This window comes from Scardinius erythrophthalmus (assembly GCF_964197995.2).
Source record: "Scardinius erythrophthalmus genome assembly, chromosome: 17".
Classification (NCBI taxonomy): domain Eukaryota; kingdom Metazoa; phylum Chordata; class Actinopteri; order Cypriniformes; family Leuciscidae; genus Scardinius; species Scardinius erythrophthalmus.
The window spans coordinates 24,104,728-24,123,913 of NC_138237.1; the positions used below are offsets into that span (position 1 = coordinate 24,104,728).

General features: G+C 36.9%; 1 protein-coding gene across 3 annotated transcripts in view; it reads right to left on the reverse strand.

Moving 5' to 3' along the window:
• The window catches only part of ssh2b (slingshot protein phosphatase 2b), a 38,107-nt gene that overhangs the window by 3,432 nt on the left and 15,489 nt on the right, over positions 1–19,186 (reverse strand). For 2 of the 3 annotated variants that reach the window (XM_081391526.1, XM_081391525.1), the window contains exons 3-14: positions 8,937–9,055; positions 8,779–8,843; positions 7,580–7,701; positions 7,431–7,496; positions 7,265–7,330; positions 6,465–6,659; positions 5,391–5,484; positions 5,148–5,276; positions 5,015–5,061; positions 4,700–4,846; positions 3,618–3,818; positions 1,015–1,891 (exon numbers count right to left, since the gene is read on the reverse strand). In XM_081391526.1, coding sequence (XP_081247652.1) covers positions 1,015–1,891; positions 3,618–3,818; positions 4,700–4,846; positions 5,015–5,061; positions 5,148–5,276; positions 5,391–5,484; positions 6,465–6,659; positions 7,265–7,330; positions 7,431–7,496; positions 7,580–7,701; positions 8,779–8,843; positions 8,937–9,055 — 2,128 coding nt within the window. Of the gene's footprint in view, positions 1–1,014; positions 1,892–3,617; positions 3,819–4,699; positions 4,847–5,014; positions 5,062–5,147; positions 5,277–5,390; positions 5,485–6,464; positions 6,660–7,264; positions 7,331–7,430; positions 7,497–7,579; positions 7,702–8,778; positions 8,844–8,936; positions 9,056–16,327; positions 16,658–19,186 lie in introns of those variants that run through there. The other variant, XM_081391524.1, reaches the window with a different exon arrangement.

A 19,186-nucleotide genomic window follows, 5' to 3' on the forward strand; every position in this document is an offset into this window, starting at 1 on the left:
TTACTGAACCATCAAGTACATTTAATAAAAAAGCCACAGTGGCTTTCCAGTGATTCCAACTTTCATTTGCATTAATATTTTGCGACACTTTTGTTCTTTTGAACACATCGGATGGAAACGCTGCTTTATTCCCAAGTTGTTTTGGGGACTTTCAGATTTTTGGTATAAATTAAATTTTCAACTGGGATGGAAACAGCTACTGTTAGAACTTTTCAGTTAGTCAATATACGATTTCTTTTAGTGTAAACGGGAACATGGAACTGGAATGGGTAAAAGCATTTTAAATGTCACAAAATTACACAATTCACCTTTCACTCTACGTGTGCATAAAACTCCAATGCAACTTCAGCAGATTGATCAACACCATGACAGATGAATGATCCCATGCAACAATTCTCATCAACAGTGGGTGGCAGTGTGGGGCATGAGACTTCACTCAAACATGGTTATGGTGAGACACGATATGAGAACGGATCCTGATTTTAATAAAGTTTGACACTTACTCTCTGGAACGTTATTGCCTTGCTGCAGGACGATAACATAATATTAAGACAGATACATTCAAAGATTTGTCCAGCTATCTAAATAAGCATTTTAAGTCATTCATAGAGATTTGTTTATTTTATTGATGGTTAACACTGTGCTTTTGTTTTTTTTTCTGCAAGTAAGAAATTAATTAAACTTAAAATTATAGAATGGTAGCACATTAATGCATCATTATACTTTAAAGTTCATGAAAAAAAGTTTTGATGATTCTTTTAACAGAAATGCCCCCACAAAATGAAAATTCTGTCATCATTTACTCACCCTGTTGTTCCAAACCTGTAAAACTTTCCCCACTGACTTTCATTTTATGGACAGTATTTAAAACATCTTTACTTGTGTCCCACAGAATAAAGCAAGTCGTACAGGTTTGGAATGACATGAGGGTGAGTAAACGATGACAGAATTTTCAATACTAATACGAGAAGTTTTAAACACTCCACAATCCCAGCATTTTTCATTACCCCTTACCTTTTTCTGTTCCTCCTCTTTAACAGGGTTGTCAGGAAGTAGCCGTTTGGTCTCTACGCTCGGACTTTTGTCCCGAGGTGCCTGCTGCGACGTCTGCTCAGAAGTCCCGCGGATCTGACCCTCCTGAGAAAGGCCCTGGAACTTCTCTCTGGCACTGAAGAAGTCAATGCGGTCTGTGCTTAGGCTGGAGGGAGGGGTGGTAGATGTGGCACTGGGGTGGTGGTCTTCGTCACTGCTGTGACTTAACCCCGCACAGTCCGTCTCCGTGTTAGGCACTTGCTGGCTGATATCCTGCAGCCCTGAGGAGTCCGGGGCCTCTGTGCATGGCTCAGGAGTCCTACTCCTAACGTTTATAGATGAGAGGACCTTTGGACTAGACTTCTCCAAAGGCACAAGATTGGACACCTCAGGCTGCTCAGGCAGTACTTGATTGGCCTTTGCATCAGAGAGAAGCCTGGGGGACGAAGGTGGGTGATGTACAGCAGCGGGAGGATGAGGACGACATAGCGAGACCGCCTCGGTAACGGTCACAGAGGTGACATCAGACCTGGCCTCTGGAACCACAGTGGCAGCCCTGGGTCTTGGGATGAAGGGGGTCTCTGTGGGTTCATGGAGGTTGTCGTCTGGGTTCCCCAGGCCGTTGTAAATGTGAGTACCTGACCAGGCTGTGGTATCAGGCGCCGCCTGCTCCTTAACTCCAGTCGGTGTGAGAGTCTGCAGTAGCTCTTGTATCGAGGGTGACGTCTGGCCGAAGGTCTGGTTACGGGAATTGGAGCGTCCGAGAGACTGTGCAGCAGTGGCTTTACAGAGCGGCTCGTGGTGGTCCGACAGATCACTATCCGAGTGGGAACGCCACAACTTATTGTGTCTCTGTTTGCTAGAATGGATAAAAGAAAAAGGTTGAGCAAACAAAACATGCAGGGAGTGGCAATAACCAATACAATCAAAAAGGAGGCATGTTACGATGTAACATTGTGTTTGGGCTAGTTTTAAGTGAGATCATCTGCTGTAAGTAACAACATGCCATTTTCATATTCTGTGTTTCACACTGCACAAACAGTTGATTATTGGTCATTGTAGTTAGGCCAGAAATTTCAGTGCATCTCTAAGATAACAAGTTTAACATATTTTGCCGTTTTTGAAGCAAAAAAACAATGAATCATAACACAGTCCTGCAGAAGAGCAACGAGTCACTCGCAACACATTTGTCTTATTTCACACCCTCTGCTCTTATCAGCTGAGCGACTATTGACTGTGACAGCACATTATTTACAGACATACAGTACACATGACAGCTTGTGGTATCAGACAAAAGAAATGTCAACTATGGTATAAATAACTAAAATTCAAATTTGTTCATCTCAAACCATGGAAAACAGGATTTTTCTGGCTCTGCTGAAATAAAAGAGTATGCATTTATAGACATATTACTGTTTAAAAGTTTGGAGTCGGTCGGTAAGAATGCTTTTGAAATAAGTCTGTTGTGCTCACCAAAGCTGCATTTATTTGATCAAAAACACAGTAGAATAATTATTTTTGTGAAATATTATTACAATTTAAAATAATTGTGTTCTATATTAATATATTCTAAAATGTAATTTATTCCTGTGATGCAAAGCTGAATTTTCAGCAGTCATTTCTAGAGTCTTCAATCAGTCACATGATCCTTCAAAAATCATTTTAATATGCTGTTTTCTTTCCTTCTTCTTCTTCTTAATTTTCAATGTTTAATACAGTTGTGCTTCTTAATATTTTTGTAGAAATCGTGATATGTGTTTATTCAGGATTCTTTGATTAATAAAATGTTCAAAAGAACAGCATTTATTCGAAATAGAAATCTTTTGTAACATTTTAAATGTCTTGCTGTCATATTTTTTTATCAATTTATGGCATCCTTGCTGAATAAAATAATGTATTTCTTAGAAAACAACAACTCCAAACTTTTGAACGGTAGTGTACTTTAAGTTTCATAAACCCAGATAATTTATGAGAACTAAGCTGCAAAAATGGGTCAGTCTGAAATAGTCACGATTGTGTTTTTTACATATTAATGTTATGATTTTAAAATAAACATATTACCACCTAGTCGCCAACATTTACACATTCAGTATTCAGCAACATGACCCGCCACCATTGTGTATGTGACAAATAAAAGTTTGAACTGTTTTAACTGGGTCAGAGAGAGAATGGAAAAAATGATGTAAATATAAACTCCAGGGGGAAAATGTTACGAATGTGTATAACATGGATCCATCTTTGGATTGAGTGGTTTTGTCAGACCTTAAAAAAATGTGAATAACCCCATTCAGTAATTTTACAGGAAGTGCAAAGTGCATTGTGTTGCAAATGCATACCCACCCACACCAAAGCCCACATGCACAAACCTACAATCTCTGAGACGCAAGCACACGGTCGAACAGCCACTGTAACTTCTCAAAGAAAACAATCAGAGCCCTATAATCAACTGTGTAAAGAACAGTGTCATTAACATGGAGGTGAACATGTCTACGGTCATTTAAGTGAGTGGCATACTTACATGTTTAAATATTTGAATGCACACAGACATTTCCTACTATTCACACACTTTCAAATTGCATATTTACCTTGCCACCAGGATTCCCTGATACTCTTCCAGCTGTCTCATGAACGATGGATTGGGTTTGGTGACGGCCCGCCGTTCTTTAACATACTCAAAGGCCTGCTGCAGGTCCCATCCGTACTCCTTCATAGCATATGCGATCACAGTGGAGGCCGAACGACTGACGCCCATCTTGCAATGCACCAGACACTTCGCCCCTGCTTTCCTGTAGGTATCAGATTAGTCATGTTTAAAAAAAATGGATGTAGTGCTGCTAGTACATGTTGGTAAAGAAAAACTAAAACATAGGTTAACAATTAATTTGAATTAAGACCGAAACCTAGAAACCGTTCTTCTGAAAGAAGAGACTTTGAACCTAAAACTACCATTCATTTATACAAATGCTGTGCTCACATTATATCAGAATGACCTGATGATCTGACCATGATCTGACTTCTTTATCCTTATAATTTTAGTTCTCAAGTTCTTATTCATTTGGATTGTGAGCATTTGTAGTATTCATTTGTTTCCTTGTATAAAATTCAGAAGAATTCTGATTGTGTCGTAATTTAAAAAAAGTCAGCAATTGCAACAGTAACAGCTAGTTAGACACCTCAACATATTTTAATATGCCATTTTATTATAGACAAGTGTTACAAGGTGTGCCATTTTGTTCTATTTTTCAAGTGCATATAAAGGATGGTAATAAGGGTTGCACAATATACTGAAATGTTAATTTTTTTTTTACTTTACAATGTTGTGATGCCTAAATTAACTTGTAACATTTTAAACAAATATATATATTTTTTTATTTCAACATTATATTAATTTTTAATATAATAATGATTATAATCATTGTATTAGTTCTCGGTTATATTGAGTTATATCCATAGAATAATGTAGTGATAAAGTATTTTTCTCGCATTAACAACAAAACCACAGATGGATCCATTATAAGTAGAATCTCAGGGTTGTCAACTCACAATTGTGGTAGTTCTGACATAACAAACATAGCAGAAGTAGTTTGAAACAACTTTATAACAATGACAGCTAGAATAGCAGTGCATTTTACTCCAAAGTGAGCATTAGGAGGTTATTCCCACTCACTTGGCTCTAGAAATGAACTTGTAAGTGTCATTCCAGTAAGCCAGCAAGTCTGTGACCTCTTCATCGTAAACCCGGATATTGTGGTACTCGAATAGCCCTGGAAAGAAGTTATCGATCTCCCGCGTCACATTAAGGATGTATTGCACCCTGATGGTAAACACAAAGACATAACCGAAAATCTGTTTAATCATTAACGCCAGGAACAGATTTCAAAGAGAATATAAAAGATAACAGGTTTATGGCTAAAACATCAAAGTAGCCTCTACTTGCAGGCATGAGAGTGTTTTCAGAGACGAGGATGTCAACAAAACTCACCCGCTGTTTTGTAGTTCTTCCAGATTAGATGCATTCCATTCAGAACCCTATAAATCGGTACAATTCAAAAATGACTGATGGTTCAACGTAACTGAGATGTATGATCAAAATGTGTGGGTGACATCACTCTCACCAGGTAAACATGCTCAAAAATCTCTGTGGGTCTGTCCATCTGCCCCAAGATGACGATCATCTCATTATCAATGTACTCCTTAAACTCCCGTAGGTTACACACCATCTGCATCTCCAGCTCCGTGCGGATCTAAACAGGAGTGTGTGTGCAGGTACAGCGTGAGCTGAGTACACATGAGAAGATTCTACAGAATTAATAAAGTCATCCAGGATGTGATTTTTAGGATGTGTATTTGCATCATACATCTTTTGAGGTGACGTTCTCAAGGTCCTTCTGCATCATGATCTCTCTCAAGCGATTCTTGATGAGTCTCTCTGTTCTTTCTCGCTCAGTTGGCCTGGAGACACATGCAAAAAAACTTTCACAATTCTGTTGAAGCTTCAAAACCACTAAAAAAATAAAAAAATTTTTTTTGTTCTGTTCAAATCTAATACGCATCCACTAGTACAACTTTGCAGGCCAAATATATGATTAATGAATGGCATTTAGAAACAAGTAATAAAAACTCAGTGAGTGTTTTAGCGCAATTTTCTCACGTCATGGGATCACAACACTAAGAGATAGTAAATCTTTTCCTGGATTTTTTTTGTGCGTTCCCGAGATTAGACCTTCCTTAACATAAAACCGAAAACCCGAAGTCTCTAGGTGGTCTGGTTGAGGAGTAGATAGAAGTGCAAGATTGGTGCGCACAGACAGAACAGAAATCATGAGTTAACAATCGCAATTTTGTCCGGTGGAAAATTGCGCTAAAAAAGTATCTTACTTTAAAGTGCCTCTATTATGCAATTTTAAAGGTTACTAATTTTGTTTTGAGGGTCTCCTCCAATAGGGTTTCATGCATCCAGGGTCAAAAAACACTTTGATTTTCTTTGCAGCATCCCCTCTTTTCTCACAGTGTCTGAAATTCAATCAAGGATTCAGTCCATCTAAACCCCTCCTTTTCAAGAGCCTGCTCTGCTCTGATTGGTCAGATGGCACAATCTGTTGTGATTGGTCAACTGCTTACAGTGTGTGTCAGAAACAAAATACCCATTACTATAAATTAAATTTCAGCTTCAGAGGCTTCCTCAGCACCTGATATGAACAGTAACAATGGGGTTGGTTTTAGCGTATCAATTCAAGCCCGAGTCCAATAATGAAACATTGTCGAGCGCTTTGATCTTTGAAACTTTGCAGACCTTTTACATTCACAATCAGCTATATTACACACTACATGAAAGGTAGTATTCGAAAAAGTATACCAGGGCACTATAAAATATATATGAAGTCCCATGATGATGCATCAAAACGCTTAAATTCGCTCAAATTAGTACTCACACATCAGAGAAGAGCACAGGTGAGTCTGCGCGGTGGGACTGCACGTCCTGCATGGCGTTCCACTCGTTGATGCGGGACTGATCTGAGGACATCTGGCTCTGGTAGTAGCTCACCCAGGTCAGGAAGAGGCTGCCGGGGAAGTAGTTATGACAGCGGGCCACTTCACAGGCCTTATGAAGAGACTGCAGGGCTGACCTGAGAAAAAGAGGTGCTCCATATCAAAACATGCCACTATATCAAGGTTGGACTGATACCAAAATTCTTTCTTAGGTACAATAATAGCCCAGTTTTGATCAAAACCTTAAGTGACAAATGAAGGTCAAGTGATTCAATAAATCAAGGTTAATGTCAAAGCACTCATATTAATAATTTGAATTTTTTCAAAATATATCATAATCACATTAAATTAGATACATACAGTTAATTATCACATGCAAAAACAAAATGTTACTAAACTCTATTTATAGTGTGCCTTTCATCCAATAAACACAATAATCTTTGTGCTTTGTTACTTTTGATATGGAACAAAGTTTCTGCTTTCAAATTCTGTAAATTTTATCAATAAATTCAAACAATAAATGTCTTTTTGGTGCTCTTTAATGTGTCGTGACAGATCACTCTGTCCGCCTCAGTTCAAGCAACAGCACGTGCACGCGCACGTGAACTAATAATTTCTTCCTCTTTACAACTAGTTAAAGCACAAAATAAATATGAAAGCCTTAATGTCAAAAACAAATTTCAGTGCATCACTACTTAAAACTATATTTAATGAATCTCAAGAAGAAAAGAAAAGCACCCACCACATGGCTTGGACTGAGACTGGCTTGAATATGTGGATCCTATTATCTGTAGACACACTGAAACCCCTGTGAAGAAAACAGAGGGGTGAAACACTATCTCAACAACCTACAGTACAGGAGAATCAGAAGTGCATTTGTCAGTTTTTAACAGATATGCCACACCTACCCGTCACCATCCAGGTGGATCCGTGTGTCACTCCACAGAGGAAGCACCATGCCTATGGAAAAGGAACTGCAACACCCCCCAAAAAATGATTTGCTGTTAAAACATTTGATTGGTTTAACTTAACAGTACAAGCAGCAGCACACACAGACCTGTCGGAAGGGCTGAAGTCCATGCCCAGCACCACGCTCTCTTCTGTGTCCTGTCTACCATTAGTGGAGACCACCACCATGTAGCGGGTGCACTGGGGGAAGGTGCTCTCCAACCGCACAGCCTGTAGGGAAGGCAGAGAGTCCATTCAGAAAAACATTGTATCAATATATTAGCTTTTTATGGAATTTTTTTAAATACTTTTATTAAAGGCACACTATGCAAGATTTGTACCTTAATATTACAGCTTTGAAATAATTTAGATGGTAAACGAACTCGTAGAAGGGCGAATCATCCCGATAGCAAAGACACTAGCACGCATTTCAGATGTGAATCATGGCAGAATCGACGAAGAAAACTAAGAAAGCGCGGTCGGAAGAGTCAAGGAAAAGAAAACGACGGATCTGCGCGAGTGGTATTTACGACAGTAACGTTAAATACAAGTACTCCACAGCGACTCTAGGGGCCGCTGTTTGAGAAAAACAGAAACTGCATAGTGTGCCTTTGAGCAAGGATGCATTAAATTGATGAAAAAAGGACAGTAGATATTTACAATGTTACAAAACATTTCAATAAACAAAAACAATTTTCTTTTCACAATTTAGACACAGTTTAAACAAAAATAATAAGGATCATGTGACACTGAAGACTGGATATATGACTGCTGAAAATTCAGCTTTGCCACATCACAGGAATAAATTACATTCTAAAATACATTAAAATAGAAAACAGTTATTTTAAATTACAATAATGTCACTATATTACAGCTCTTAATGTATTTTTGTATAATAGAGTTAGAAACTTCTTTCAAAAACATTTAAAAATCTTACCGAACCCAAACTGTTGATAGTGTATTTTTATTTTGCCTTTTATTACTATCTTTAATTAATTTAACTTATACTGTAATGTTTTGTAGTGTTGTCATTGTATGAAATTTGTAAGCTGTAACATTTACAATGTCAACTGTACAGCCTGCATCTAAAACAATATTTAAGATAAGCTTTTTAGCTTTATATAATGATTTACATCTTCCCGTCTTAGAATTCACTAAGGTTACGGCAATGCATTTTGGTATTTTATTATCTATAACGTATTCATGCAGTGTGGCTTGATTTTTTCCAAAACATTATTGCCTACATGGGCAGCTCACTAGGTTTTGGTAGAGAGCTTGTAACTGTGTGTGAGATTGTGTGGAGCTCACCAGACGGATGTTGTCCTCTGGTCGCAGTAAAGTGAACATGGTCTGCAGGTGCTGCTGAAGGTCCCCTGCACAAAGAGAGTAAAATCGTTCCTTAAACATAAATGGTCATAAGCTTTCTATTTCCTTGTTTGCATGTGTTGTCTACTGGATGCCCATACCTGCATGTTTGCTGCGCTGTCCTGTAATTCTGGAGGAGCAGGATGAGGAAGAGGAGGAGCCATTCCCACGTGGAAGAAAAAGGGCGGCACCTTTCACTGTTAGAAAGCTCTCACTGATGCTGAGGTCAGAGAAAGAGACAGAAATAGAGATCATGTGTATTGCTGAATATGAATACACTACTGTTCAAAAGTTTGGGGTCAGTAAGATTTTTTTGAAATAAATAAATAAATACTTTTATCCACCAAGCAAATGTTTCTTGAGCACCCAATCAGTATATGAAAATGATTTCTGACTGAGTGTGAACAAAAATAAGTTAATGAAAATGAGGAGTGAATTTGGACACTAATGGCCCAGGTATACTTCGTTTTCTACGTTCCACTCCGTCTTGCGCACAGTTGAGTGCACGTGCCTCTGGCCGTGAGCACGGAAAGACGCGTTCGGCGCGTGCGCACTATCTAGTCTTAGATTTCAAGTGCTCAAATCACTCGCACATGTGCTGTTGTTCGCGCACCGTCCGCACAGACACTAAAATTGGGCTGAACGTGGACAGTGCAAACGGATGTCCACGGACCCTCCTGATAGTGAAAATTACGTCTCGGAAACAAACTGCGTGGACTGTCGCAGAACCCGGACAGGTGAAGTAGTCTATACTTTTGCGCCTGAAGTGCTGCAGATGGGAGACTCTCTTCTAGTGAGATGTGGGGATTTATTAGGCCCAATTCTCAATTCGAATGGGTTTTCTCTAGTAGTTGGCCATTGAATTAACATTGTAAATTCGTTATTTAGGTGCATTATGGGATTGAATGAGTACACTAAATCAGTTTATAACATCCATTATGGTTTGGGACACCACTACAAATGGCTGTGCATTATTGGGTTAGGACACAGCCCTGGTCTCCAACTATGAATTAGTGCCTTTCTTGAGTGTGTTTCTTTTTCTCCCATTATTTCATCCATCAGGTGAAAATCATAAGTCTAACTTGCTTACTGCGTGATTTGTATATTTACATTTCTGAAATCCATTACTTGGACACAGTCGAAAACAGATCACTCTAAACTGTAATATAGACACATGCATTTTCTGTAAAGCTCCTTTGATACTATTTGTATTGTGAAAAGCGCTATACAAATAAATGTGAATTGAATTGAATTGAACTTCTTAAGTACTTAAGCGCTCCTGGGATGTGTGTCAAGACATTTTGGGTGGAATACAATGGACTTATTGAACAATGTTTCTCTCTTTTTCACTTCCTTAAAAACGCAGAAAGCTTGTTTAGCTCTAATTAATCACAATGAATAGCACAATGAATGGCAAAGGATGCACAATAGGTGTGGAAATTATGCTTGATCTGTGTATTTTATCATTCCCATGCTGCAGCAGAGAATCAACAGTAGACAAAATGTATTATTTAAAAAAAAAAAAAAAAACAAAAAAAAAAAACATCACATTATGATAAATAACAATTTGCCTTATAAATCCCCACTAATGAAAGCTAAAACGGAGAGGAAACTTAAAAAATCTACAGAAATTAATGTTTGACATTATTTAAAGAGACCTATTCAGCTTTTTTAAACTTCTAACTTTCTTTAGTGTGTAGTTTTTGCTGTTTGAGCATTAAAACGGTCGGCAAAGTCACAAAGCACAAAGTCACTCCAAAGGGAATTTTTATCTATATCAGTAAGCACTGTTTCTGAACTCCCTAAAACACCTTGATTATAGTCTTGAGTTTTCTTCCGGAAGCATACATCACAATATTCCTCATGTAAATTATTCCTTGGAATAATGGAATAACTTAACTCTGCTGTAAAGCCGAAACAATCTCTGTTACCTTAAATTATACGCTTATCTCTGTAAAGCTGCTTTGAGACAATCTACATTGTTAAAAGCACTATATAAATGAAGATGACTTGACTTGACTTGACCTTGCCATGGCATACAGGAAAAAAAGGGGCCAGGCCTGGCTGAGTTGCGTTAGTCGTGAGTTGAAACTTGCGATTATGGTAAGGGGTGTGACATTTACAAAACACGTTCAAAGCAGTTGACCAATCACAACACCCTGGTCCAGCCGACCAATCAGAGCACACTGCGATTTTCGGAAGAAAGGGCTTCATAGAGAGAGAAACTAAACAGAGTGTTACAGACAGACTGGGAGAAGTAAAAATGCAAAAATGTAAAATATATGAAGAATAAGGTGTCTTTGAACATTCAAGCATGAAAACCTATAGTAAACCCCAAAAACAAAATCAAGACTTTGTAAAAGGGCATAACATGGCCTCTTTAAATAATGTGGGTGCACTTCCCAGAGGTTACTTTCTGACATTTTAAATACTATTTGCCGGCACTAAGAAATTAATTTCATTTTTAAATTAGCCATCTTAACTGTGTCTATCATGTGAAAGAAACACTGTTATTTCTATCTTTTCTATGAATGTCTCTGATGTGTTTTAAATCCTGAGTGGAACATGAGACACTGAGTTCAGTAGGGAATATGGGAGGACTCCTTTTTGAAAGCATTAGCTCACACATCGAACTCTCTGTCCAGGACGCAAACAAGAACACTCTGTTCCCCATCACTGCGACAGCTGGGGGATCTGTGTGTGCGAATTTCTGTTCTTTGAATAATACCAAGCAACATATCTCCTTCCAATCAATGACATTCAGACTATGCAGACTGTAAAACAAGAGCGAGTGTGAATAGCAGAGAGAGCAGAGAAATGAGAGAAGCACAGATTAATCTGTGTGTGTGCGTCTGCTTTTGAGTCATGTGCATAACCATATGTCTTTTTACGAGGGTGTTATTGTGTGTCGGCTCAAAAACGTGAGAAGTATTATGGGAGTGTGTACATGTGACTTTGTGTGTCTATTGTCTAAAGTATGTTGCATTTCTTCAACGATCTGTTGTTAATCATGAACCTGTTACTTTATTTTTTTATTACTACTATAAAGGAGTGTTTCTAATAGGATTTTTTTTGCAGCATATTTGGGCTTAAGAGCTTTCTAAATAAACTAAATCAATATGTTCTGTGCTCTAAATGTTTCTGTGCTACAAAAAATTTATTTTAAACAAAAGTTTGTATGACAACTAGTCAGTAATTTGAACGATTTAAAGGGAAATTTTACACTTTACAATAAGGCTTCATTTGTTAACATTAGTTAACTACATTAGTTAACATGCTTTATAAACATATTGTTAGTTTATGTTAGTCAATGCATTAACAAATGTTAACAAAAATTAATTATTGTAATGTGTTACCGTTATTTACTATATCATTTATGCACCCACATGTCAGTTTATGATAGTTTTACGATGCACTGCAAGTTATACAGTAATCCAGTGTGATGAACAGATCAAAATTAAAGTCGCTATTCAAGTTCTCTCAATTGTAGCTCTTAGATGTCATCTGCACTTCCACATATTCACACTTTCTGTATGACATGTATGTTCAAATACAATACAGCAATTACATGCGGACAGCATAGTGGAATAAATGGAAGTTGAGACAGATCTTTTCTTACGTATTGTTAAGAGTGAAACAGATTATCATAGAGGAAAAAAAATTAGGGAGGTCTAGAAGATCACCAGAAGATGAACGTAAGACATTTTGATTAAAAACTATGAGGTACAATTTTTTTTACAAATAAATAAATGTATACATGGATGAATCATTGACAATAAAATCATTTAGAAAATAAATGCCGACTTGATATTTCTGATTGTTCATCACACAAACATACCGTATGGCTTCTGAAAACTGGAATACATTTATTTTTTGTGATCAATAGATGAAAAAGGTACACAGGTTTGGAATAACAATGAGGGTTGAATTACAATTCTTATCACCCGACACCTGTGATTCGGACGAAACTAACATCTCAGTGTTTATTACAGAGGTGGAAGTGTGTGTTTTCTAAACGTGGGCATTACAGAAGGTCATCTGCTGCGTTTGTGTGCATCACGTATGAAGTATAGGATTTTTTTTATGAATTATTTATCGATCTTTTATTAATTATTAAAACCCTATTTAAATAAACTTCATATAAGTTTATAGAAGTGGCTGTTTACAATTAACCACATAAGTGAGCAGAGATGTCTAGACAAGTACCTGACGTGATATTAAAATGGGCAGTCTTTGCAGCTTAATAAATCTATTTATTAATTTTATAATTTTATTTAGTTTGACACCATGATGAAATGGAATGAAAGCATGCGGAAGATTGATGCACAAATGAGTTTGCCGAAAAACAGTAGGTAATTTGCGCTGAAATTTTCACAAAGGTTGTGTGAGAAAAACAGACATGGCATATTCAGACGGGATTATTTTTTACAGTGTATGGATTAAAGTCACAAAGTACGTTTGAGAAACACAAATTTCTCCAATATCCCCCTCGAGTTGGACACAATAACCTACAGTTGAAAGCAATCTGAGTCGATTCAATAAGGAAGTTCCCAGTTAAATCCCAAAAATCCTTCTACTCTTAAAAACATTTTTCACAATATACAACTATTCACTAAATACCCACCACAGTAACTAACAAACTCAAGAGAAGCATCCAAATAAAGTGGCAGATTTACAGTGGTCAAGAACTGTCCAACCACACTTCAATCTACGGTTGACTGTCTCCTTGCACTGTACACTGAAATAATAACACACATGGTTTCATTCAAGCAGTGGTTTGTGTGTTACAGCAGGAAAAGGGGAAAGACAGAAAGAGGAGATGACAAACGTGTAATGCTGAACCGAACACTTCATCAACGTCTATATTGACAGCATCAAGTTTGCGTCATTATTGAAACCAGCTGCATGGGTGTTACTCTCCACGTACATTTCTGAATCAATTTCGATCTGTTGATTTATATGAATCAAGAGTCTGCATAATCAAAAGAATGTTTCTGAGAGAGTTTGTTTATTCTAAATGCTTTAAAGGGATAGTTCACTCAAAAATGAAAACACAAATGAAGATCTTTTTGATGAAATCAGAGCTTTCTGTCCCTCCATTGACAGCTACACTACCACTTTGATGCTTCAAAAAGTTAATAAACAGATCGTAATACTAATCCATATGAATTGAAACTTTTAGTCCAAATTTTCCGCTTTATGGTGAATAGATTGAATTTAGGCTTTTAATTACATATAAACATTCATCGACTCACACATCAGTTGTGGTAAACAGAAGCTCAAGCATGTTCTCTTGACGTGCGAGAACCAATGAGATTCATTCTTGTGTTACGCAGCACGTTTGAGCTTCAGCAAGAACCTATGAGGTTCGTTCTCGCCTAAATTAAATATGTTCATCATATAAAGCAATCAAGTCTTTTCAGAAAATTTGGACTAAACTGCTCAATTTATATTGTTTAATTTTACGATCTCTTAACTTTTTGAACCGTCAAAGTGGGACAGAAAGCTCTCAGATTTCATTAAAAAGATCTTCATTTGTGTTTCGAAGATGAATGAAAGTCTTACGGGTTTGGAACGACATGAGGGTGAGTAAATGATGACAGAATTTTCATTTTTGTGTGAACTTACCTATTGAATTTACACATAAATCACTGTTAAAATGTAACGATGCGTCTGCACCGGTACAGTGCCATATTTTCACACTTAACGAGATTGTGTGGTCTGCAGCATGCTTGAATGGAACGTTCTGTTTCTGCATAATGATAAAAACGTGTGCGCGGCAAGGACTTCCTGTTTACTGAGGACAGGAAGATGGTGTGTGAGTGAGGTAAGGTGTAAAACTATACTTTGTTTGTTTTGACTGCTTCAATCGCCATGCGACACGAATACATGCATATTTAGTTAGATAAACTAAACAACAGTTTTCAGTCATGACATCAACGATAAAGAGCTCAATGGCAGGACTCCAGACAAAAAAATGAATTAAGGAGCCATTGGCTCCAATAAAGGGAAAAAATAAGCACCAATTTTTTTTTTAAGTGCCCCAAAAAAATAAACATGTTTTAATTTTGTCATGTGTTGTCACATCCGCCCTCCTTTTACAGAATAATCATTTTCATCCATCTTGTGGATGTCCTGGGAACTAAGATTCACTTAAAGTAGGAAGTGAATTGCTTTTCCAACTTGAGAACTACATACAGCTAAAAAGAATTGTTCTTTGCACAGAATCAGTGTCACAGACTATAATAATGTCAGCATTCACTCCTAATGCATACTAAAACCGTTGTCGTATGTCTTGCACACACCCAATCTATTTTTCTTCATTAGTGATATCTGAGGTAAATTTGGTGAAAGGCAGCTCTTCACATGAAACTATATGGGTAGTGTTGAATGTGATTTTCAGCTCCTTACATTCTTTCTCATGTACATAACAGGTTACATAAACATATGGATGATGTGATATAGTGCATATATTTAGCAAAATGCCCCTTTCAATAGTTATTTTTCTAGTTGATTAACAAGTTTATGGGCATTGAATGGCTTTTCTGAGGTAAATTTGACATTACGTGACATGACTGTTCTCAAGCTGTTTAATACAAGCTCTTTCCAAGGTTGAAATGCTGATTGGGCGATCTGCCAGGCCACATTAAAGAGCACCAAAACGACATTTATTGCTTGTATTTCGTGATAAAATTGACAGAATTTGAAAGCTGAAATTTTGTTAATTGTTTACTAAAAGGTGCCAATTAAGTACAAATCTTACTGCGATTATGAATGGCTGTGCTACAAATAATGTGAAGTTCAGGCAGTAACAGAAAACAGCAAAAATTAAAAGATAATCTCACTGAGGTTTTTTTCCACTGCAACTTTGCTGCGTGTCGTCTCATTTTATTACGTCAACACAACAAGATGTGATGGGCTACTCATCACAGAACATGTAGGCAAAAAGCCATGCAATTTTTAACCATAACATGTACATTTATATTGTCGCCAGTGGCGATCTCAGCAAAAAAAATTAGCGCAAATTAATATTTTCAGTCTGGATCCCTGAATGCTATTGTAATATAACTGAACTTTGGAATCTATGCATGAGAGAAAACAGAAAAAAATCTATTAAAATCAAATTAAAACAAAGAAAAAAGGAAAGAAAAAACATAAAAGGACCCCAAAATGTTCATAAGAAAAAAAAAAGATATGAAATAAAAAGAAAACAAAAAAATAAATAAATCACAACATAGACCCATAAGGAAATAATTAGATTAAAGAAAAAATAAATTCAATTAATATATTAAAAAATAACTCCAAAAAAAGGTTAAAAAAGAAATTAAAACAAAAAAGAAAGAAAGAAAAAAGACAAACACTCCAACATTCTCAAAATAAAAATGAAAGAGAAAAATAAATAACAACAAAGAAAGAAAAAAAGAGATGAAAACAGAAAAGTTCTCCATAAACTTCAATGATAAAAACATATGCTGATCTTTTTCAAACTTACAACCGGTTGATGTTATCCTGGTACATGAAGCCGCTTTGCAGCAGTATTTGTATTCCATCGTGAGCAGACAGGCATTCTGTGGAGCTGCTTAAAGCAGTCGCCAGACCACCTAAAGTCATCCTTTACGCCGGACAGTGGTGAGGCAACCCTCACTAGAGCTTTTCCATCCTTCTACCACATGCTGAAGAAACCATTAAAACACACCCGCAACTACTAGGTTCTTCTGAGCTTTAGAGTGACTGAACGGATAAACGTATTCAGAGCAAATTTAGCAAGTCATCCTTAAAAACATTTTCCCTAGTTGTGTAGTCTCTCTCAGTTCGGATCTCTAGTGTATCCATCTGCTCCACGAGTAAACAGGCAGACACTGAGACGGTGGGCGGAGTCAGAACACGTGCTCTAGTGGACAGAAGACTCCTTATCAACCAACAGAGTAAACACACATAAGCTGGATTTAGAGCTCTCTGGAAATGGATTCTAATATGTGCACACATACTAATCTTTTAAAGTCACAAGTCTTTTACAAGTAATAATAATCTGCCAAATGACTATTAATTAGGCTAGCATAACTATTTTAGAAGTTGATACATCCTGTGATAAACCAAAAATTAACTGATGAAACCATCAAATCTAGACAGTCTATACAGATTAAACTGTATCTGAATTAGTGTAAATAAATCCACGAGACTAGGGACTATGGCATGTAATTATCTCAAGCAAAGCTATACAATAGAAGGAAGCTACAACAAAAGTGAGGAAATTGCAATAAGTGCTTATAAATAAACTATTAGATGAATATGAGCGTGCTACAACAGTGTTCGATCGAGGCTGTCCTATCTTCTGGTAAAAAAGGAAAGATGATGGAATTTCCTTTGGTAATCATAGCAATCATGAGAGCCCTTGGTAGGGGAAAGGATAGGTCTTTTCCCATGGGTCGCACTCGCCCTTTGTCCAACCCAGTTTCCCTTGTTGTGACTGACTGAGCTAATGAAATCCTAAACCAAAGGTGAAACACAAGGCCTGTGTAAACATTTAGGTTGCCCGTCATGTGACAGTGTGCTATGACAATGTATTTAAACCAGTCCAGGTCGCTAGGGCCATCAAAACACAAATAGCGCTCTTATCAGTGAAAATTACTAGCAAAGCATTGTTTGTTGTCCATTCTAGTGCAGCATTTACTACACAGTTCTGCTATGAATTTTGATCACAGAATATAGTTGATAGTTTTGCCGCAAGAAATTCTAAACTAATACCCATTTTGGTCCCACTTTATATAAAGTGGCATTAAGTGTACTTACATAAAAAAATAAGTACTTATTGTGTTCATGTTGTATTGTAAAACACTTTTGCTGCTATTGAGGTGTGATACGGTAAGGTTAGGGACAGGTGTGGTGGATTGGGTATAGGGTGAGTTAAGGTGTAAGGGAAGGGTCAACTGTGTAATTACAAATGTAATTACATAAATTAATTACAGCTGTAATTACATGCAGGAATTTTAAAAATGAAAGTACAATGTAAAAACATGTAGTTACACAATAAGTACATTGTATCAAATTATTAATTTCAATGTAAGTACATAGTACTTAAAGCCACTTAATATAAAGTGGGACCCACATGTTTATTATCATCCAGATTTTTATCCATTGACTAATTTTGTTCTGTGCACTGCAAACGCACACTCGCTAAAATGCAAACCTGAGAACATAAGCAGCGATATTGATTATCAGGATCTGTCTCACAATATAATCAATGGGACCAAACAGGTCAAGGTATCTCTTGACATAATTTACAAGGGGTTTTTTATGAACTGGTTTAATTAGGTAATGGCTCACATGGGTGAATGGAAAATGAGAACCAATCTGATACGATCTCAGAGAGCAACTGTGATATTGTTTGTCAAACACTTAATGGTTCATTCATTTTAGGGGTGGTAAAATCTACATATTTTTTAAATCAGCTACACTAGTTTTGAGTTGTCTGAATGACTAACAGTGTCTACACCGGACACGACGGTTGTCGCATAGCGCTGCAACAGCTTCAGGCTGTCTACACTAGATGTGACAAAGCGACCATTGAAAATCAATTTGTTCTTCGTATCAGAAGTAGTGTCACGATACTGAAATTTCAAACTTTAATACGATACCTTGAAAAATATAGATATTAGATACCATTTCAGATACCACGAGGAAAACTGCCATATACCACCATACAGATAATTTGTTATTATCTCATAATTTTATTCAAATAAACAAATTGCAAACGATAGCACAAATACATACAATAGAATAAGGAGACAAATTAGGCCTAAATAAACATGGCTTTAAGTTTTTCAGGTTCAGGTCTAACAGTAATATTCAGGTAAGACATACTACAGAAATTAAAGTAATCAAATGTAAAATAAAACTGGATGGTTTTCATTTTAGCAATTAAATTCAGATTAAAAGTAAAAAAAAGTTGTTCAGTCAAGAGCAGCGATTGATTTTCTCTTTGTCTTTTGTTCTTTGATTAACATGACAGACAGAAGCAGGTTTATTAGACTGCTGTCACTTTTAAGAGCTTAAGCCAAAATATACTTTTACCCAACATGCGTTTTCTCTCAACTATTGCTTTCCAAAACTGACTGTATCTGACTGTATCTAACCAAGACAGGCATTTTGACATCATTTTGTATGTATTTGAGCATTTAAGCCCAATAAGCCACGAAAAAGAAGCTTGAAGTATGTCAGAAATAGAACAAGGCATCAGTTAACTGTCGGGAATTTGTCGTGTCGCGCCACATCCAGTGTAGACAGCATCGCTGATTATAATGGGTTTTATTTGCTTTTGTCGCGTAGGGGCGCTAACGTGCGGTGTCTTAAG